General features: G+C 39.5%; 1 protein-coding gene across 10 annotated transcripts in view; it reads left to right on the top strand.

The window, feature by feature from the left end:
• The window catches only part of ENOX2 (ecto-NOX disulfide-thiol exchanger 2), a 258,174-nt gene extending 254,489 nt beyond the window's left edge, over nucleotides 1-3,685 (top strand). For all 10 annotated transcript variants that reach the window (XM_015238923.3, XM_015238922.3, XM_031671327.2 and 7 more), the window contains one exon: nucleotides 1,817-3,685. In XM_015238923.3, the coding sequence (XP_015094409.1) occupies nucleotides 1,817-1,948 (132 nt within the window). In that variant the 3' untranslated portion in view covers nucleotides 1,949-3,685. The remainder of the gene's footprint in view (nucleotides 1-1,816) is intronic.
• Nucleotides 3,686-23,509: the final 19,824 nt, after the last annotated feature.

Here is a 23,509-nt window from a genome sequence, read left to right as displayed (position 1 = left end):
AGTGAACTCATGATAGAGTTTTTCAGATGCAGCATCCAGTTAAACCTGCTCATGGATTGCACTCACTATTTCACAGGATCTGGGCCTTTTGAGAAGTGCCACTGGAATGCAGATTCCTGACAGTCAGATGTCCAAAATGTTAAGCCATTTAAACATATGTCCTCTTAACAGAGGCACGGGCCAATTTGGGAATCCAGCTGTGGTGAGACATCCTCCTCATGGCATTTGTTTTCATTCTAGCTAGCACTGCCCGCAATGTTTATCTCCGGGAAGTGATGCTATTCTGCCATTAAGCAGCCGGCCCATTTGGCAGTAGAGGGAAGGATGGAATGTGAGCACCAGGACCAAGTGGTCAGTCGAAGTGGTTGGAAATTGAAGTATATGTCAGTAAAAATGATCTATGGTTTCTTTAATTGCAAAAATAATGAATTCATATTCTCTTTAAAATGTAAGCAATTTAGAACTGCAGTAAAGGGGAAGTGACAGTTCCCCACAGTAACACCCCTCCAGGATGACCAATGTTAACAGTTTCGCCTATCTCATTTCAGACTGTTTTCTATACATCTGCTGTACCTATATTGTATGTATAGATCTATACACATTGTATACTTATGTTTTTTTGAAATGGATATTCAACTCTACAGGATACTCTGCAATGTGCTTCTTTCATTTAATGGATACAGTCTGCTGCCACACTGGGGACAAAGCATGACCTCACACCTAGCCTAGTCCCAGTTCCTCCTGAGCAGCTTCCTGCCAAGGTAGTGCCAGGGGCTCCCAAAGAGAGACTGCAAAGGTACCAACAGAATTTGGGGCTGGTACCTCCCACCAGCTTTAGGAATATTCGGTGTGACAGTAACTTGGGGTTTCTTTAAGGATCCCCTAGTGCTCTTCAGCCAAGCCCGAGCACCCAGGTTCACAGTTAGGAAAATTGCTACTAACATAAAGGTGACCACCTAAAGCAAACCCCTAAAGGCCCATAGATTTGGTTTTGTTTTTATATTGATGTGTGTGTTTATGAGAGAGAGAGAGATGTGGGGAGAGGGAAACAATACACAGAAGTAGGACCACAGAGCGGTCCCGATTCCTGTCACTTTTCCTTTGTGAACTAAGACATGTGTGAAGAATTCTGCTCTGGCAGCCCTTTCCGCCTCCCTCTCCTCCCCAAAGGCTTTGCAGCTCCAGTGGGCCTGCACATAACATCACCAGCACTGATAAGTCGTCATTCAGCCAGCTGCATACCCAGGCCTCTCAACACGACTGACACCAGCTCTTTCCATTAGAAACTTCGATGGTAATCAATCTCAGAAACATCATGCTAAGTGAAAGAAACTAGTCACAAAAGACTATATATTATACGATCACATATATATGAAATTTCCAGAAAATGAAAAACCACCATGAAAAAATCTGAGTCAGGGATTGGGAGTGAGGATTGACTACAAAGGGGCACAAAGGAACGTTTGGGGGGTGATGGAATGTTCTAAAACTGAATTGTGGTGACAGTTGCATAGTTGTATAAATTTACTAAAACTCATTGAAGTATACATGTCAAATAGATGAATTTACTGTATGTAAATTATACCTAAATAAAGTCGGTATGAAATACAGAAACAGAAAGCTCAGTGGACTCTGTCTAGTGGCCACAGCAGAGGAAGGCTGCCATCTGGAAGCCACTCAGCCAATATGGACATACACACAAGGAGGAGAAGGTCAACCCCACGCAGGCATCAGCAATCCAAAGCAACGCTGGGGGAAAAGCCAGATTAGGAAAGTGGGACTGGTTTTGAATAGTGATGTCTTCTCTGTCCCACAGATCTGCACCAGTGATGTGGAATGTCTCATGAGCCGACTCCAGCATACCTTCAAGCAGGAAATGACTGGAGTAGGAGCCAGTCTGGAGAAGAGATGGAAATTCTGTGGCTTTGAGGGCTTGAAACTGACCTGAATCCCTTTGCCTGACAACCTGGGATCCTGAAAATAAATGTGTGTTGGACAAGCTTGGAAAGTGATATTGTGTTTTCAATGGTTTGCAAGTGGAAATTGTTTTAAATTTGTCAATTCATTCCTGGAATATCTTTTGAGTTAAAATAAGGATCCTAGAGCAGCACCTTGAGCTACAGGCACTATAAAGAAATTGACTCAAACCTCAAGTGCTGTAATTTCCCCCCTTTCTGTCAACTGGTTGTCTTTTTTTATTGGTAGTATTAAAAAGGCCTGAGGCTAAAGAGTATTTAGGGTGTTTTCAGTGTCTATACTACTGTTGTAGACTGTGGTATTTTTTTAAACTCTGATAACTGAAATGTTTTGATGATTTGTATGTGGTTTGTGTTTCAGAACTTCTTTTCCCTTAATGTTGCTATTGGTGAGAGGAATTGAGAGGAGCACTAGGGACTCCATAACTGACATTGTCTTTCCAATCCCCAGTAGGCCAGTAAGTGACTAACACATCAGTGTCTTCTCGAAGGTGCTTGACCAGGTTCACCTTTTAAAAGACAAATCATGGTTTGTGGCTTTTTGCAAAATTACTGTGAACCAAAAGTTGACAAATGTTTCGAAGTTATTTTCTCTAATGTATCAGATAAAAGGTTTATTTCAGAATGAAAAAAAAAAACCTAGATGTATTCACAGCAAGCAAGTGTCCAGTATGACTGGCATGTGTATGTGGTATTCAGAATCATCTTGTAAATAGTCTGCTTTTAAAGGAGGGCATGTTTAGTTTTCTATGAATTAAAAACATGTGTGTGCATGTGCATGCACGTGCACACACACACACATTAGCAGAAGGGATTTATTTTACTATGCTTTCCCCTCTGTCCTTCTTACAAAGTCTGGTGGTCCCTCTTCTTCTGCTATCAGTGTGTTGAATTGCAAACCATGTACTGCTGTAAATATTATGTTTACTTCATGCTGAATGTTTGCAAAGAGTTCTGATGAGTATTAATAGAAAATTCTTGGTTATGAATAAATAATAGGTCAGGGTTGTGAAGCTTCCTGCAAATAGGTCAGCTCTACGTGGAGTGCTGAGTGCCAGGGACAGCTCCAGCTCTGCAGTGCCCATCAGCAGATTACAATGGCAGAGTGTGCGTGGACCAGTCAGGAAGTCCAGCTTGATGGAAAAGAAAGGGAAAAGATGAAGTCTGGGGCAAATATCCTGAAGCAGAGAGGATCTTTTCTTCTCTGGTGTTAGGTCTAATGACATAAGCCTGCCCTCCTTTGAATCTGAAAATAAGAGAATGTACTAAGTCAGCAAAGCCAATGGAGAAGATTTCAGGAAAATACTTTGTAAATCAGATGTCAGTAGTGTTCAAAGTTGTATTTTTAAAAGATAAATATTCCTTTTTTATACCTCAGTTTGGTGTCCTGTTTTGAATTGCTTGCTCTCTAAGTAATACTTTAGTAAATCATCTCAATTTCCTCCTTTGAGTTACCAGAATATTGGAAGAAGATGCTAAACCTTCTGCTTTGACAGCTAGAAATAGGATTCCACAGCAGCCCATTCATGCTGAAAGCTGGCTTCCCCCTTAAGCATCCAGCTGTGGCACCATCAGGAAGCAAGGGTTATTTTTACACTAGCTTCCTCACTGAAGCATCTCTGTCATCAATACTACAGAAGGCTTTCATTCATCTGTCTCAGGGGTTATGGAATGCCTTGTCTTAATAATATCTATGAAATCAAGAGAAATTTGCCACTTATCATTTCTTATTTAAGTTAAATAAAATTCATTTTAAAGCAACAACTGTCACACCCAAGCCTCTTGCTCTCCTTCATTTAATCTACTTGTACTACAGATGCCTCTTCCTAGTATTCCTACCAATTTAGTCCAGATGTACTCCTCCCAGCCTGCTTGAATATACTAGTTGTAATGGTTAATTTTGTTCTTTTTCAACATTTTTTTATTGATTTATAATCATTTTACAATGTTGTGTCAAATTCCAGTGTAGAGCACAATCTTTCAGTTATACATGAACATATATATATTCATTGTCACATTTTTTTCTCTGTGAGCTACCATAAGATCTTGTGTATATTTCCCTGTGCTATACAGTATAATCTTGTTTATCTATTCTACAATTTTGAAATCCCATCTATCCCTTCCCACCCTCCGCCCCCTTGGCAACCACAAGTCTGTATTCTGTGTCTATGAGTCTGTTTCTGTTTTGTATTTATGCTTTGTTTTTTTGGTTTTGGTTTTGGTTTTGGTTTTTAGATTCCACATATGAGCGATCTCATATGGTATTTTTCTTTCTTTTTCTGGCTTACTTCACTTAGAACGACATTCTCCAGGAGCATCCATGTTGCTGCAAATGGCGTTATGTTGTCAGTTTTTATGGCTGAGTAGTATTCCATTGTATAAATATACCACATCTTCTTTAACCAGTCATCTGTTGATGGACATTTCGGTTGTTTCCATGTCTTGGCTATTGTAAATAGTGCTGCTATGAACATTGGGGTGCAGGTGTCATCCTGAAGTACGGTTCCTTCTGGATATATGCCCAGGAGTGGGATTCATGGGTCATACAGTATGGTGAATTTTGTGTGTCAAGTTGGCTAGGCTCTTGTACCCCATTGCTTGGGCAAACACTAGTCTAGATGTTGCTGTGAAAGTATTTTTGAGATCTGATTAACATTTAAAGCAATAGACTTTGAGTAAAATATATTACCCTCCTTAATGTGGGTGGGCCTCATCCAATCAGTTGTAAAAGACTGAAACCCTCCAAGGAGAAAAGAATTGTGCCTCCAGATTGCCTTTGGACTCAAAACTGCAGCATTAATGCCTGCCAGAATTTCCAGACCGCCGGCCAGCCCTACAAAATATCAAACTTGCCAGCCCCCACAATCACATCAGCCAGTTCCTTAAAATAAATTTCCCTTTAGATATACATACACATGTATACACATACATATATATACATACATATATATGTATATATACATCCCATTGGCTCTGTTTCTTTGGAGAATCCTAACGCACTAGTCCAGAGTTGTTATAATGTATAAAAATAGCCTATATTGGCAGCACATACCATCTCTCACAATCCCTTTCATTCACCATAGAAATCTGTTAAGCCCCTGTTTTCCTTATAAATGCTCAGTGCTATTAATTGTTCTGTTCCTCCTGAATTTTGGAATTTTGCTGTCTTATTAGTTTTAGGAGATACAGTAGTTAGATTTTTTTCAGATAATAATGAATAGAAGCATTCTTTTATTTTACAAATGGTTGTTTCATGTCCATTTCTAGTCCTGTGACATTGCCAGTTCTGCTTTTTTAATATTACCCAGTGATTTGTTAAATGGGTTCAATGCAAATGAAAAGGTTAGTTTTCAGAGCCAATTAGACACATATCTGTGCTCAAGTTACATAGTGTTTTATATTTAATTGGACCCCCAAATGTATGCCTTTCTTATAATGCAGAATAAAGTGTATTACTTGAAAAGACAGCATAAATGTGCAAGACCTTAGGACTCACTGGGTAGAACTGGTGAGCCCTTGGGATTTTTAGCTGTCTTAGATGGTCTGTCAAAAAGACCTGCATTCTACTTTTCACTGTAACTGCTACCATCTACTGAGCACCTATTGTGCTATCATGCTGCCTAAAGTCTCTTCCTGCCTGTGTGTCTTCAGGCCAATTATGTGGACACAATGGGAGCATTAGTGTTTTAGATTAAGGAGAAATAGTACCTACCCCAGCGAGTGGCGGTAGAGATTCAATGAGATAGTATCTGTAAATAGCTTAGCCACTGCCTGGCCTAGAGTGAGTTCACCATCAAGGGTGATGATCATGATTATGGTTCAGTCAGAAGTAATTACGAGTCATGACCTTAAGAAAAATGTTTTTGCATTCACACCTAGAATTGTGGGGCTACATCATGTTGCTGGGCCTCAGGAAAGGAAATTCAGCTGTTTAAACATATTCTAAACATTTCCTCAGTCCCAGGCACTCTGCTAGGAGCTGTGGTATGCAAAAGGAGTATGGCTGGCCCTGGCCTTCAAGGAACATAAATTGGTATCAGGCCGATTTGGATTCAAATCTTGGGCTTTCTCACATTTTAGCTGTGTCTCTTGGACAAGTAATTTAAACTTTCTGAGCCTCTTTTCTCCTCTTGCCGTATTTCAAGCTTCCTAACATTCGTGATGCCTTTCTTGATGTCTCTCCTATAGCACCTGGTACATGACTGTGTCATTTAGCAGGCATCCCCAGCCAAGTGTAAAGTCTTGAGGGAAGAAGTCATATTTTGTTACAGCTTTGAATTTCTAGGACCAAGACTTGTACATATCAGGTTCTCTGTAATAGTATGTGAATAAAGAATATGAGGTTTATAATAATACTTACCAATTAGTTGGATATGAAGGTTAAATAAGATATTGGAGCAGCAGAAAGTTTTGACTTTTCAGTTGGACAGACCAAGTTTCAAATCTCATCTTTGCCTTTTAGGAACTTAAACAAGTTACTTTACATCTCAGAGTCTTAGCTAAAACAGGGAAATATCTATATTTCACAGTTGTAAAACAATGAAGGAGTAAACTTCAGTGTGTTAAAGCCAAATCTGCCTGGGTTCAATTTATGCTCTATTATACATGGTGTTCAAGGCCACTTTCTAACAGTCGTTTAACCTCTCTGAGCCTTTGTTTTTTTCATCTATAAAGTGGGGCTCTAAGTATACTTCCCTCAAAAAGTCATTTATGACGCTTTGCTCAATATAAATTGCCCAGTATTTACTATGTCTGGCAAAATGTGCTCAATAAGTAGATATAATTATTCAACTAATAATCATATTAACAACATTTTAATGACACCAGAGCTACTTTTCCAGTATTAGAATCCCATAAGGACACAGGGTAACTTAAAAGAAGAATGAGACTTGCTGGCTCAGAGAAATTCAGGAGATTTTACTGAACACGATCCATCAGAGGTAATAAAGCCTGGCTTAAGCCTGACATAGGGAAGAAACTTCCTTCTTCTATCTTCTGATATGGTATCCAGTATCCTTTCAATTTTACCCCTTCCATCACAGGCAGACCACATCCCATAAACAAAGTGGCCAGAGGGGCCTTATCTTCTCTTTCTTATCTCAAGATCCATAACATAATTCCATTCTTTGGGTTTGGCAGGAAGCTTTGAAGATCTCAGCTTGCCTAAATTTTCTCTCTGGATGGAAGGTCTCAAAAGCCTACTGAAGCAATTACTTACAGCAACAGAAGGAAGGAAAAGGAATTGATTACACACAGATATGAACATTCAAGGCTATAGAATCTTATGGAGATGATCTCAGATCTTGGGTGGAAAGTGGGATGCAAGACATAAGAAGGCGTGTTTTACCTAACTGTGTTTACTCCAAGTCTGTTTGAATATTAGACTACCCTAAATTGCAAAGTCCTCTGGGGCAGTAGACCTCTACAACCTTAACTCATTAATATTCTTCAATAAACACCTCAAATTGTGCTTCATAGTGTTTTCCAAGCAACTCTGTACACAGAAATTATGTCATCTGATCTTCATGATACCCTGTGAGCCAGCAGGACAGATGGTTCCCTCCCCATTATTGCTGCTCAGGAGAACAAGTATCAGAAGAATGAAAAGCCACACTCTAGGTGACTCAGTTAAGTGGATAGTGGAGCTGGGGAGAGAATGTGGGACTACTGAGTCCACTAGTTTCCACACGTCCCTCAGCTCCAGCCTCTGCCTAGTGTGGCTGAGAGAAAGTAAAGGAGGGCTTCTTAACAATTTGGAGTGTCACATACCCTGTGAGAAGTCTAGTGAAGCCTGTGAACCCTTTATCAGAATAACATTTTTAAACACATGAAACAAAATACAAAGGAAACCAACTATACTGAAATAATACTGTTATCAAAACACATCTGTGACTTAGTAACACATGTGCTCCTTTAACATATTAAATAGCAAAGTGTAATGACAGATCTAATAACTACTATAATTTTGAAATAGATGAACATAAATATTTTTTAAAATCTGTAGTAACTTGTGATATGATATTATCTGTGATACTGGTGAAAAAGTCACAGGTACTGCTAATACTGCTGTACTTTGCTGCCTACATTTATAATGGAAGAAAATGCTAAATTTCGGTTAAAGATTAGTGAAAATATAAATGTATTTTTCCATCCAAATTCACATGCTTCCTGAATTCCATAGTATCTAGTTTTTTAAAAAAACTCTTGACAGAGGAGACTGCTGAAATGTTAAGTCAGAGTCCTCAAAGTGGGGCCAGGATTAATTTCATTAAGTACAGTGATACTTGTAAATTACTTAGAACAGTGCCCATTCCATGGTAACAGTAAATTTTATAAATGCTAGAGATACTAATTCTTTGCATGTTTTGAAATAGTGGAATTCTATGTGAATGAAAAAATGGCAGGAGAGTCCCTCAGGCCTGTATTTCTAGGTGAGGAAGTGACAGATGAGCTTCAATGTGAGCAAACACAAAGTACTGCATTTAGGAGAGAACGAGCCAAATGCTATTCACAAGATGTTAGTCTCCCAAACCATCAGTTCTGGCACAGGAAAGGGATCTGGGAGTTATTGGAGAGAAGTCCCTGAAGACATCTGTCCAATGTGTGGTTGGAATCATAAAAAGGCAACGAATTCTAAACACGTTAAAAAATAGAAACAAAATATAAGCATTATTTTATTTCCTTTTAAAAAATTTTGTACCCACACCAGTAAAACAGTGGGTTTCCATGTGGCTGAGCTTCAAGACATGAAACAACATTTCAATTCACATGTTGTTCAAATGCTTACTCTGTCCAAGAGACTCTGCCAGCCAATACGGGATGCAAGGATGACTACAACAGGGTAACTGCCCTTGAGGATTTTGAAGAGGAGCTCTAAGAATCAAGATTGTGAGTGGGTTTTAATACATTAATGAAATATGTCCTACCCTGTGGACCAGAACCATACAGTCCAGGAGAGAAAAATCTAGAATGTTAAATTCAATGAATTCAATGTTTTTCACATAATAAGCTCCCCTCTCTCTCTCTCTCTCTCTCTCTCTCTCTCTCTCTCTCTCCCTCCCTCGCCCTTACACACACACACAGAGCCATATGTGCAGCACTTGTAACACCATTGTTTTAATCATACCCTGTTTATTCAGCAAGAGAAGACATTGAGGTTAAATACCTTGTGAGTGAGTTTACCACCTAACTTAAATATGCCCATTCCAGTACCAATCTTCTTATTTCAATCATTTTAAATGAAAACATTTCTACAATGTTTTGCATCCAGTCCTGTGTTGTTAAATACAAGATTTTAGACCTGTCCTGACCTTGCTGTGATGACTCCATGTTGAGTCATCACAATGATTATTAATGAAGATTAATTATGATCAAACTGCTGAAAAGGAATATTCTTCTCACTAACTCAACTGTACATGGAACAGTGAAAGAGTTGATACCCTGGTAAACATCATTCCTCATTAAATAACTAAAACTAGACTCTGGCAACCCTAACTATCTATGCTAACCCAAGCTCACCATTCTAGAAACACTGGGGCTGAGAAATGCTCACAAGACCACTAACAGGGATGTTACTTTGAATCTCAGCTGCCTGATGGGCCAAGGTGCCTGCCCCTTTGCTGGCCTGACAGCATGGGGAAAAGGAGACAGTATTGTCTCACCACTCTCCAACCTCTGCCCAAATATGCTAGTAAGAAATCCTACCATGAAAATGCAATTTGGTGTACCAGAAAGCTAAGTTAGGAGAATTGGATTTCCTGGTTCTGTGACTGGCCCTGTGACTGGCCCAAGTTATACAACCTCTGGGTCCCATGAGTGGGACAGCAGGAAAGAGGATGCTGGCATTGCTGGCGAGATTTTTCTTTCTTGCTCACCAGTAGAAACAAGTAGGGCCATGATATAGTCCATCAGCTTGCGGCAGCCCAGGCTGATGAACATTATTTCCTGGCCAGTGTTCAGAAAGTGAACCTGCACTGTCATCACCTTGGCAAGCCAGTGACAGTACAGGGTCTGTGGCATACAGGAGTCCTAAGGTACAAGGGTGGAGGGAGCTACACGTAGAGAGGTAGAAAGTTGCCATCTCCCATGAGAACCCTCCAGCAACTGTACTCATCCGTTTTGCCTCCAGTTGGCCCATGGCTCCCTCTTCTTCACTTGGAAGGGTGCAGGGACAAAATAAAATCATACCTACTGCAGATGCCAAGCCCCATGGCCAGTCTGGAATGAGACTCTCTACGGTTACCTTAGCATAACTCTCTGCTGCATCCAGCATCAGAGTTAGGGCCTTTAGCAACAGCTGCTTCAGCTGTTGGCTGAGTGGCTGTCCTCTACAGTGCAGTAAAGGAGACTTGTTGAGTCTGTCTAACTCCCAAAACAGGCTGTTCTCACCTCACTTACTCATAGTGATGGGGAGGTGGAATAAAAACATCCAAGTTCACATTCACAGGGAAGCAGGTGTGTCACACATGTAAAGGCAACTGGTCCAGAAGCATACACTTCGGAGTAGGATTGAGTGGCCCCTCTGGTTCTTCATTTCTCTCTGAAACCTCAGGATAGGCTTACACGGCATCACCATACGCATTGGTTCCTGATCAATGATACCCTAAATGCACAGGCTACATACAGATCCCAAAAGGTGCAAATGCCTTCCAAGTTCCCCTCCCATCTCTTACCTACCCAGCTGGATCCCTGCTGAGTGACTAATACCCATGCCAGCTTCTAACAGCCAACCTTGTTGGCTCTTGCCCTTCTTAGCCCTAAGAACCTTCCTTCCATGCTCTGTTCACCCCAAAGCTGAGACTCAACAAGTTTTGGTTGGATGCAGGCAGCTGCCCCATGGTTCTCATGGATCTCCTGCACATGGACACAGGGCCATCATTTTGTGCCTCTCATTGTCCCTCAGACATCAGTATTTGATGTAGTCGAGCAAAGCCATCTTCAGGATACCACTCTGCCCAGGAGAAAAAGGAATGCCAAGGTCAAACAGGGGCTGCAAGGCAGGCAGGATTGCCTGAGGCCCCTGGTTCTCAAAGTTCCTTTAAAACTCCCAAGGAAAGGAAAAAGATAAGCAAAAATGAAAATGAATACAAAGGTTTATGCTATCCTGAGCTTAAGGAAACAGGCACATCCTCTCTGCTGGTGGGAGTGTGAACAGTAAAACCTTTCAAAAGGGAGAAGCCTTTAAAAAGTTCAGTCATATGTTATTTTTACAATTCCATTTCTAGAAATCTATCCCTAAAAAATAGCATAGAAAAATAAGATGAATACAAGGATATTTAATAGCAAACAATTAGAAATGATCCACATGTGCAAAATAATGGCTAAGAGAATACCATGTAGCCATTAAAACTCATGTCAATTTGGGAAATATTCACGATACATTTATTATTAAGTGAGAAAAACAGGCTATTACATACCTGCACAGATAAATTTTGTTGAAAATATGTAAATATATGTGTATGTGTTTGTGAACACATGTACAAAGTAAGGGCTAATACCAAATTGTTAGCGACGGCTGTTTTCAGATGATGGATAGATATAGAGGGATTAATTTTTCTGTGTTGCTGTTTTCCAAGTATCTTATATTGAATACGCATTACTTTCGTAATCAAAATAGAAGCTACTAAAAGAATATTTAAATACAGAAGTAAAAAAACTAGTTATTAGATTGTACCATAACATAAGTTCTAGGCCTACAATTTAGGATTACCATCTTCATCCTTCAAGCCATCTAGCCCCTCTCTCCCTGGAGGTGTATCTGTTTTCAGATTAAATCTCTCCTCTTTCTTTTACTTTGTTTCTTATCTGTGGTAGGTTAGGAACCATATCATTAAACCCATAAAGAACTTCAAATAAGAGACAGTTGAGTAAGGACCTGAAAGTTAAATCAGAGAAAATCATTGATTTATGACATAATTTTTAAAATTTTTATTTTATTTTTTAAAATTTTTATACAGTTTTAAAGATTATTTTCCATTTACAGTTATTACAAAATATCGGCTATATTCCCAGTGTTGTACAATACATCCTTGAGTCTATTTTACATCCAACAGTTCGTACCTACCACACCCCTACCCCTATATTGCCCCTCCCCACCCTCTTCCTACTGGTAATCACTAGTTTGTTTTCTATATTTGTGAGTCTGCTTCTTTTTTGTTATATTTACTAGTTTTCTGTATTTTTTAGATTCCATATATAAGTGATATCATATAGTATTTGTCTCTCCCTGCCTGACTTACTTCACTTAGCATAATGCCCTCCAAGTCCATCCATGTTGCTGCAAATGGCAAATTTTCATTCTTTTTTATGGCTAAGTCGTATTCCTCTCTCTCTGTGTGTGTGTGTGTGTGTGTGTGTGTGTGTATACACCACATCTTCTTTATCCATTCATCTGTTGATGGACACAGGTTGCTTCCATACCTTAGCAATTGTAAATAGTACTGCTATGAACATTGGGATGCATGTATCTTTTCGAATTAGTGTTTTTGGTTTTTTCAGGTATACACCCAGGAGTAGAATTGCTGGGTAATACAATAGTTCTATTTTTAGTTTTTTGAGAATCCTCCATACTGTTTTCCACAGTGGGTGCCCTTATTTACATTCCCACCAACAGTATAGGAGGGTTCCCTTTTCTCTACATATTTTCCAAAATTTATTATTTGTGTTCTTTTTGATGATAGCCATTCTGACCAGTGTAGATGATATCTCATGGTTTTGACTTGCATTTCCCTGATAATTAGCAATATTGAGCCTTTTTTCATGTGCCTGTTGATCATCTGCATTGCCTCTTTGGAAAAATGTCTATTTAGTTTCTCTGTTCATTTTTTAATTGGGTTGTTTGTTTTTTTGATGTTGAGTTGTATGAGCTGTTTCTGTATGTTGGATACTAATCCCTTATCGGTCATATCATTTGCAAATATTTTCTCCCATTCAGTAGGTTTCTTTTCATTTTGTAGATAGTTTGTTTTGCTATGTAAAAGCTTTTAAGTTTAATTAGTTTCCATTTGTTTATTTTTTGCTTTCATTTCCTTTATTTTAGGAAATGGATTCAATTTTTATGGTGACTCAGATTTTCATACCTAATTCTATAACCTTCATATTCACTCCACTTCATACAACACCTAAAGGCAAAACCTTTAACCTGGCATTCAGGGACCTTCATGTTTTGTTCCCAGACCTCATTTCTAATGCTATTTCTCACTTCCACTACCCTTCACATACCCTACTCCAGTCTAACTGAATTCTTTGTGCTTTCCCCTTCATTTGCAAGTCCAAATACTACTCATTCTCAAGTCCCAGCTCAAATGCCACCTTCTCCATTAAGCCCTCCTGAATTATCCCCACTCTCTTGCCATATCTGAATAACCTCTCCCTTCTTTGAGCTCCCCAGAACGCTTTATCTGTACTTCCAATATAAGACTTAACTACTGCCTACTGTGTAGTATGATCATGTATCTGTCATCCTCCCTACAAAGATTATGTCTGATTCATTCATTCATTCATTCACTCAGCAAATATTTATGGAGTACCTACTACATGCTGACAACTATTCTAGGCACTGGTGATGCAACAGTAAACAATCAGACAAAACTCCTTGTCCTTATTGAGCTTATGTTCTAGTGAGGGGGAGTTGTTTTAGTCAGGTCAGGCTACCATAACAAAATACCATAAACTGGGGGGCTTAAATAATAGGAATTTATTTCTCAACCGTTCTGGAGGCTGGAAAGTGCAAGATCAAAACTGACAGATTCAGTTCCCCAGTGAGGGCTTTATTCCTGGTTTACAGATGCCAGCCATGTTACTGTGTCCCCACATGGAAAAGAAACACATAGAGAGAGAAAGAAAGAGAGAAGCACTCTCTGGTGTCTCTTCATTAAGAGTACTAATGCCATCATGAGGGCTCCACCTTCATGACCTCATCTAAACCTAATGACCTCCTAAAGGTCTTATCTCCAAATACCATCACATTAAGGGTTAAGGGTTCAACATATGGATTTGAGGTGGACATAATTCTGTCCACAGCAGGAAGTAAGTAAATTATACAGTGTATGAGAAGGTACTAAGTGCTAGGAGAAAAGATAAAGAAGGGAAAGAGAATAAGGAATGTTGTTGGGGGTGTTACATGGTGATATTTGAGCACTGAGAAAACATCATTTGAGCAAAGATTTGTTTAAGATAAGGGAATGGGCTATGTACATATTTGGAAGAAAAGTGCTCTAGCAGAGGGAAGTGCAAGTGCAAAGACCCTGAGGCAAGAGTTTACCTGAGGTAACAAAAAGGAACATAGGATGACTGGAATACGGGGAGAAAAGGGGAGAGTTACAGATGAGGTCAGAAAGAGAACAAGGGCCCAGATCCTGTAGGCCAATAAAGGCCACTGTAAGAACTTTGAAATTTATTCTGAGTGAAAAGTGGGACCATCATAGGGTTTTGAGCTGAGGAGAAACAAAAGATAACTAGCATTTTCAAAGGATCACTCTAGATGCTAAGTGCAGACTAGATTATAAGTGGCAAAGGAGGAAATTGGGAGATCAGTTGAAGGCTATTGCAGTTATCCAGGTGAGAAATAAATAAAGGTGGTTTTTGAACCATGGTGGTAGAATTAGAAGTAATGATAAATGGAAAGACTCAAGTGTATTTTGAAGATGCAAAATAATTGAATATACAATATAAGGGAAAGAGTGGACTAAGGAACAAAGCTTCTTGGCCAGAGTAACTGTAATTTACTGAGATGGGGGAGACTATGAAAGGAGTAAGTTTGGGAATGTTAACTTTGAGATCCCTATCTCTCTTTCAGGGAGAAGTCTCAGGCAAGCAGTTGGACAAAGGAATATGAAGGTCAGAAGAAATCCAAAATGAGGATATGCTATTGAAATCGTCAGCTTTTAGATGGTATTTAAAGTTTTGAAACTAATTGAGATCACCAAGGGAATGACCAAGGACCAAGGACTGAGCTCAAGAGAATACTAAAATTAAAAGGTCAAGGATATAAGAAAAAACAGCAAGTGATACTGAAAAGGAACATTGAAAACCAAGAGTATAGTATCCTAGTACCCAAGTGTAGAAAGTGTTTGAAGGAGGAGAGAGTGAATGTTTCAAGTGCTGATGAAAAATCGAATAATGTGAGAACTAACCAGTGGATTTAGCAATGTGGAGGGCACTAGTGACCTTAGAGTTTCAGTAGGGGTGGGGGCAAAATCTCCTCTGGAGTGGATTTAGGAGAGAATGAAAGGAGAAATGGGGTGGAAACTGAAGAGGGAAATGGAGTCAAGAGAGAATTTTTTTCAGATAGAAAAATGTCTGCTGTTGGGAATAATCATGAAGATAGGGGAAATGGTCAACAAATGAATTTTTTAAGGGAGGAAGTGAACTAGAGAGAAAGAAGGAAAAAATAAAAGGAGAAAAGAAGAGCAAGTGAAAAGAAGGAAGATGGAGGCAGCAAGGGAGAGAGGGTTAGAGAGAATTAAACTTTTCAAGTTTGACGTAAAAGAGGTAATCTTGACCATTAGAACTCTCTCTTGTCTAGGAGTTACTACAGGGAACTTGAACTGGCTTAGGCAAAGAGGATTTAGAGAAATATTACAAGGATTGACAGTATAATGTTAAGAGCATGGAACCTGACTGCAAGGGTACAAGTCCTAACTTTGTGACCTTGGGCAAGCTACTCAACCTCCTTTTGCCTCAATTTCTTCATCTGTAAGATGGGAATGATAACATCATCTTCCTCATAAGGTTGTTATGAGGCTTAAATAAATTACTTATAGTGCTTAGAGCATGACATACATATGAGCCATCATCATTACTATCTCAGGGAATCAAAGGCCAGGAATCCCCCTGGGCCTTAGAAACAACTGGGCTAGAGCCACAGGATGAGCTGGGCCTCTGAATGACTGTCTCTACTCTTATCTGCAGCATGACTTCATTCTTTCCTCTCACTACTGTCACCAATGACTCCAGAGCATCACATTTTAACAAAGCCAGCCACCCAGAAGAGGGATAACTGAACTACTCTCTGATCTTAAAATCAGAAACTCTGGGGAAGGGACTCATTGACCAACTTGATTCAAGTTCTTAGACCAGGTAGCCATAAAGCTAGTGTCATGTAATAAAATGGACACTCTTAGGGGAGCCATATAAGTGGATTGGGATGTTGAATAATGCCAAGGAGAAATGAAGGTGGTCGGTGGGCTGGGACTGGAGCAGAAACTGGAAAAGATTGAAAAGGGAAGTGCTAGTCAGCCAGAACAATATAAGACACCCTCCTCTCCTCACATCTCTTCTTAGTGCCACCATCAAAGAAAAGTGAGTACAGGGAAATTAGGAGGATTCCACATGGCAATTCTGCTAACAAGCAACGGATTCTCTTTGGTGCAGATCCCTGATAAAAATTGCAATCTGGATTTTAGGAGCAATGACCTTCCCATTATAGGGAGTCTCCAAGAGGCCTGCACACTGGTCATAGCCCTTGATAAGTTGCAACCTGGATACTAGACCCCTACTCCTACCCTAGGCCACAACATTTCAGCAAGACTGTCCACCAGAGAGCTGATGGTTGTCTCTGCCCAACTGAGACTGATATGTGGTCTGCCCTCCTTTCCTGATCTCCCCATCTTAGGCAGTCTCTGCTACTTGCTTAAGCCCCCAAATTCTAAAACCACAGTCTTGCCAAGATACAAGATAATTAGAATGCCAAGATGAATCACAGAGGAAAAGCAGCTGGGAACTAAGGAGTCAAGCAGAAGGCTACAAAAGTTTGCCAGGCATAGGATGATCAGGACTTGGATTAGCATGATGGAAAGTTCTGAGAAGAACAGAAAGACTTGAGAGACATTCCACAAAAAAGTAAATGGAGAAGTGGTCTCAGAGTATAATTTAGTTATATTTATCCAGTATAACTTAGTGTCTTAAGAGAAAAAGGTAAGAGAATGTTTCAAAAATGAGGTGATTACTAATATAAAGTTCAGCAAAGCTGAAAGAAAGGAGAAATAGTACACAGTACAAATTTAAACAAAGTTTGCCATTGGTTGCTGTGTCATTAGCTCAAGTAAAGAAGAATGAAAATATATAATAAAAATATGACCAAGAGTTGCATACCTAGCCTCCCACACTTGATAATTTCTTCCATAACTAGTTCCACTGGTTATGAAAGAATGTTGAGGAAGGTGGGCAGAATGAGGGACTGCACAGACATTATAAGAATAAATATAAAGTAAGAGGCTTTCAAGGCTCTCCAGAGAAACAGGACCAAGAGAAGATTAGATAGATAGATAGATAGATAGATAGATAGAGAGAGAGAGAGAGAGAGAGAGAGAGAGAGATATGATAGAGAGATAGAGAGATAAAGAGATTTATTATAAGAAATGGTTCCTGTAATTATAAGGCTGAGAAGTCCCACAATTTGCAGTTAGCAAGCTGGAGACCCAGGGGAGCCAGTGGTGTAGTTCTCATCTGAGTTCAAAGGCTTGAGAGCTAGGGAAACTAATGGTGAACTTCCAGTCTGAGTCTGAAAGGCTGAGAACCAGGAGAGCCAATGGTGCAGCTCCAGTCTAAAGGACAGTAGGCTCAAGACCCAGGAAGAGCTAAAGTTCCCATTTGAGTCCAAAGGTAGGAAAAATGCAATGTCTCAGTTTAAAGGCAGTCAGGTAGGAGAAATTGTCTTTTACTTGCAGGGGGGTCAGCCTTTTTGTTCCATTCTGACCTTTAACTGATTAGATGGGACCCACCCACATTTGGGAGGGCAATCTGCTTTATTCAGTTTGCTAATTCAAATGCTAATCTTATCGAGAAACACCCTCACAGACACACCCAGAATTAATGTTTGTCCAAATATCTAGGTATTTTATGGCCCAGTAAAACTGACACATAAATAAAATTAGCCATCACCATAAACCTTCCTAGTACAAAGCAACTCCACTGGATTGACAATGAGTGCTTACACTTCAAGTTTCTCTGTTATTTCAAGTGTTATATATTTTTATAATTATTATAAAGTTACTAGCAAAACCATTATTTTTACAATTCCATTATTTAACCTAAGCAGATGCTGAGAAACATACAGTCTCTAGGTTGGATAGGCCACAAACCTTACATTAAACAAGTCAAGATGACCTTCCTTTTTAGTAATTTCTAATTGAGGCTGGGCTTCCACATTGTTCACCCAGGCTTGGATAATGCCTTCATTCATTCATTCATTTATTCAGCAAAAAATTGAGCCCTTATGTGCCTACCATGGTTCTGGCAACTGGGAATACAGCAGTGAGCAAACATATACATATAAATATATAGTTATAGTTATATACAATATATAAATGTTATATATAATATATATAATGTTGGATGATGATATGTGTTATGTAAAAACTAAAGTAGGGAATACTCCTAAGGAAGATACGAGAATGCACCATGCTAATAGGGAAAGGGCATTTCTTCAAATAGAACAGCAAATACAAAGGCTCTGAGACAAGAAAGCACCTGATGTAATTGAGGAACATAAAAGAGCAGAGTTAGTGAGGGGGACATTATTAAGAGATAAGGTCAGAGAGTTAACTGGAGGAGAAGAGACAGATTATGTTGGGCCTTATAGACCCTGACAGCCTTTGGTGAGATAAAAGGCATTGGGGTTTTTGAGCAGAGGAACATGATCTAGCCTACCCATTAAAAGAATTAGTCCAAAAGTTGCATTGAGAACACACTGTGGGGGTGAGGGAGGTGAGAGGAAACAGGAATGCCAGTGAGGAAGCTATTGTAATCATTCAAAAGAAAGATGATGGCAGCTTCAAGGTGATAGCATTGGTGGCCAAGAGTGATCAAATACAGGAGATATAAAGATATTGAAGTTGGAACCATCAGGATTTCCTGATGGACTGGTTGAGAAGTGTCAGAGAAAAAGAGGAGTCAAGGGTAACTCAAGGTTTTTAGCCTGAGCAACTGGAAGGATGAAGAGCCATCTCCTGGGACAGGGAAGACTATGAGATGAGCAGATTTGAGGGGAAATTCAGATTTTGACACGTTAACTTTGAGACATGTACTACATGTACTACAAAGCCAAGTGAAAATGTCAAGTAGGCAGACATATAAGTCTGGGGTTCAGAGGAGAGGTCTGCACTGAAGATAGAAGTTTGTAAGTTGTTGGCATACAGATGATATTTTAAGATATAAGTGGATGAAATCACAAAGGGAGTGGGCATTGCTAGAGGAGAAAAGAAGTTCAAAGACTAAGCCTTGGGCACCCCAATATTAACAAACTGAGAAGATAAGTAGGAAATTGCAAAGGAGACTGAGAAGGTGCAGACAGAAATGTAGGAGGAAACCATTTTAGGGGTCATCTTGCCAAAATCTTTGCCTCATCTACATGAAGAGCAGCAGAGCCTAGAGTCTTACCTACAAAAATGAATGAATGAGTGAATTAATTAAAATTAAAATCTCTCACCATTCTTGAGCTACTTTTGTGCACATGCCAGTATATTAAGTAGCTGCATGGACTTTGGAGGAATACTTGAGGTCACTGGGCAATTTTGCCAAATTGAACACACAGGCCAGCATTTGGAACATCCCATTGACTGTTCGGCTCCCTCTTTCCTCCCAACATTTGGGGAATAAAGTCCCTGGTTCTTATTTGATCCATATCTAGATTCCCTATTACCAGACTCTGTGGCCACACCTGGCCCTGGAAAATTAGCTTACCCTGAAATACTTCGGGAGCTTCTTAATGAGCTTGATTTTCAGCTGTTAAACTTGAGGGAACTCACAGAAGTGTAAAAAAATCAACTGTGACAGCCCTGACAGGAGACGGGGACGCTATTAGCAGCCCCTATTAGCAGTGAATGAGCACCGGTACATACCTGATCTCCCCAAGCAGTAAAACACCGGTGGTTTTGCTGAGAGACGATCACAAAGGCAGGTTGAGGCAAAGATAAAAGGAGGAGGCTTTATTTTCCTTTGCTCATTGCATCCCCACTTTTCTTACCGCTAAGATACATTCATTACATAAACACCTCTGGATAAAGAACCCACAGAGAAACAGCAAAAAGATCTTCAAGCATTATTTGCTTCTCTCGATATCTACAGAGCAGAATATTAACTCTAATAGTACTCCTGTGATGGTTCTATCATGATGGCTGCAGCCTGTGGAAAATTCCAATTTTGAAATCCTACCTCTGAGGCTTATTATTGAGAGAAAAGAAAGATTAAAAAAAATGCCTGCTAATGCCAGTGTTATAAATTTGGTTTTGTGTTTTAAAAAATCCATGAAAATAGCATATTCAATGGGAATTGCAAAATATCAAAGTTGGAGAGATCCTTCAAGATCATTCAGTCCAAGTCTCTGTTTTTACAAATGAGGAGACTGAGGCCCAGAAAAGGAAAAGGACCTGACCATGGTCACAAGAGAGAATGGTAGAGCTGGAACATTCTCAATCTCCCACTCCCAGGTCAGTGCTCTTTCTTTTCACTACACTTGAGCATGTACTAATGGAAAACAAATTAAAGTAGAAGATTGCAAAAGGGTTAGAAAACATGAAATTGCTCATAAAGGATTGTTATTTTCTCAACTGGTTTTCTTCAGCACCAGAAATTCTAGCTGAAGTAATCCACAGAGCAAAACAAAGTGGATGACAGTCAAATACTATTCACTACTTTCATTTGAAAGTATTGTATTTACAGCCTTTTTTTTTCTCACAGAGTGAGACTTCACATATGTAAAAACTAAATGTAATGCCATTGAAAGTTTCTTATAATGACTACTGAAAATCACAGGTGACTCGTGTCCCTCAGGCATACCTGTTATGCCAGTAAACAGCTAAAATTCCTCCTCAGCAAGACAGGAACCCAAGGGTCAGTCTTGTGAGACAGATGGAGCAGATTAAATCACTGATGACATCAGACAGGAATTTTTTATGAACAAGGGCAGGGAAAGACAGGGCTAAAGAGATTGTGTGTGTGTGTGTGTGTGTGCGTGCGTGCACGTAACTAAATACCACTCTCTCCCGAGCTCCACAGGGAGGTACTGGCTCCCTGGAGTGTGCTATCCTTAATAGCTCCACTGCCACAGGGAGCTGAGGGTGCAGTGAGAACCTCTTTCATTGAAAAGGGAAGCAGTAGTGCATTTCCTTGCAAATTTTCCCCTATGTATTTTCTATGTGTGCTTTAAAAATATTAAGTTTCTCTCTTCGCTCTGTTAAAGCTAGGAAACAGCAGCCACTGCAGCCAGGAGGAAGTCCTATGAAGAGAGTGGTCTTTTTCTTAGCCAGGGAAACCAAGGGTTAAATCGGGGGGCCAGTGTTTTGCCTTGTCCTCATGTCTGAGAGAGATTATTCATTATCCAGCCATCTGAGTCTTACTTTCCAGTTCACTTCTGGCCTGGAATTAGAGAATATTGGCTTCCCATTTGCCTCCAAACCTGTGGAGAGAATCAAAAAGTTGGGTGGAGTGGCCATAGTGGTCCTTCCATAGAAGTCCTTCCTCTCTCCAGAACAAAGGCAACAGATGAAATGAAAAGGCAGTTCTAGAAGTAAAAAGTATCTTTTAAATTTTAAATTGACACTTTAATTGGTGAAAAAATGGTAAAATAAGCCAAGAAGCATTTATATACCTAGCATTGTGGTGGATAGAAGGATGTAGTCTTTGCATCCACGTAGCCAATATTCCAGCCAGGTGGGGCCAAGGCTGAGTGGAGCATGTTGTGACAGGAATTCATTATATAAGGAGGGTGATTAAGGTAGAGGCCTTAATGGAGTCTTTGTAGAGCAGGGGACATGTGAGGAAAAACCAGGAGAATCACAGGAACAGAGAGTCAAGTGGCAGGGATTAATACAGGTGCCCACGGAAAGGTGAGAACACCAGCCTATTAGGAAGAAAGTTATGTAGAAGAGGTGGGGCCTTGAAAGCCAGACAGAGAGGCTGGACTTGATAAAACTGAGAGAACAGGGCACTTGAAGGTCCGAGCTTAGAAACAATTTAGGGAAAACAGCATTGTGAAAAGAAAAAGTAGCTAGGCAGCATGGACTCAGGAGAGAAACAGCCAGGAAGGAGGTTATGAAGCACCCAGTGGGAAACTATGAGGGCTTAGATTACAGAATTGGAAAGAGACCTGGAGTTAGTAGGGTAAAATGTGCCAGAGCTAAAAGAAGAAGGGAGAAAGGTTAACCAATTTGGATTTAGACTAATTTTGCCACTTGCTGTTGTGTAACTATGATTGCTCTGAGGTTAACAGGAATGCTTCTCTCTCTGTCTCTCTCTTGTGTATTTTACACACTTGGGTAGTTATTCTCCTGCTGTTTTGAGTGGAAATGTTAGAAGGAAACCATGGAGGAGGTCAAAGGAGTGAATACATACAGTTACTTTTTTGGTGTAAATTAATGATGTTTATTATTTATCATTTCACATACTAGGAAATCCAGAAGTAGAGCAGACTCCAAGCACAGTCCAAACAAGTGCCAGAAAAATTGGCCATATGATGTAAAGTGAAACTCTACCTTTATCTCATGCCATACACAAAAATGAACTCAAAGTGATATTAACAATCCAAGTATCTGACATAGGACTTCTATTCAAAAATAAAGAAACCTTGCAACTCAGTAATAAGAAAGCAAAAACCTAATTTTTAAATGGATTATGTATTTAAACAAACATTTCACAAATAAAATACAGGAATGGCCAATAAGTAAGTAAAAATATGCTCAATATCATTAGTCATCAACAAAATGCCAATTAAATCACAATGAGGTATCACTACTTTCCCATTTGAATGGCTAAATTTAAAAAGACCAATAATACCAGGTGTTGGTGACCATATAAATCAACTGGAACTGTCACACATTGCTGGTGGGAATGTAAAATAGTATGAGCACTTTGACAAAGAGTTTGTTAGCATCTTGTAAAGTTAAACATACACTTACCATATGTCTCATAAATCCCAGTCATGGCTATTTACCCAAGAGAAATGGAAGCCTATGTCCACAAAATAAACTTACATATGAACATTCATAGTAGCTTTGTTTATAATGGCCAAAACCAGGAAACAAATGTCCAACAGCAGAAGAAAAAACAAATAGTGTGTATCCATACAGTAGAATACTGGCCGGAGATAAAAGGGGTCATACTACTGATACACTGACTACATGTATGAATCTCAGAATCTTTATGCTGAACAAAAGAAGCCAGACACAAAAGCAAACCTAGCCTATGACTTCATTTATATCAATTGCCATAAGATATAAAACAAATCCATAGTTACATAAAGCAGATCCACAGTTGACTGGGGTCAGAAATGATGGGATTGACTACAAAGGTGCATGAGAGAACATTTTGAGGGGGTAGGGGAAGTACTAAGATTTATTCATTTATCTATTTATTTATAATGGAGGTACTGGGGAGTGAACCCAGGATCTCGTGCATGCTGAGCATATGGTCTCCCACTGAGCTATACTTTCCCTCAAGAGAGAACTTTTAAATGAAGGGCATGTTCTACATTTTGACTATGGTGATGATGTTATGGGTAAATATGTATTTATCAAAATTCATCAAACTGTACAAAT

The sequence above is a fragment of the Vicugna pacos genome, chromosome X (assembly GCF_048564905.1).
Source record: "Vicugna pacos chromosome X, VicPac4, whole genome shotgun sequence".
In the NCBI taxonomy this organism is placed as follows: domain Eukaryota; kingdom Metazoa; phylum Chordata; class Mammalia; order Artiodactyla; family Camelidae; genus Vicugna; species Vicugna pacos.
The sequence above is the reverse complement of the archived record's forward strand: the minus strand, read 5'-3'. Positions and strand labels throughout refer to the sequence as shown.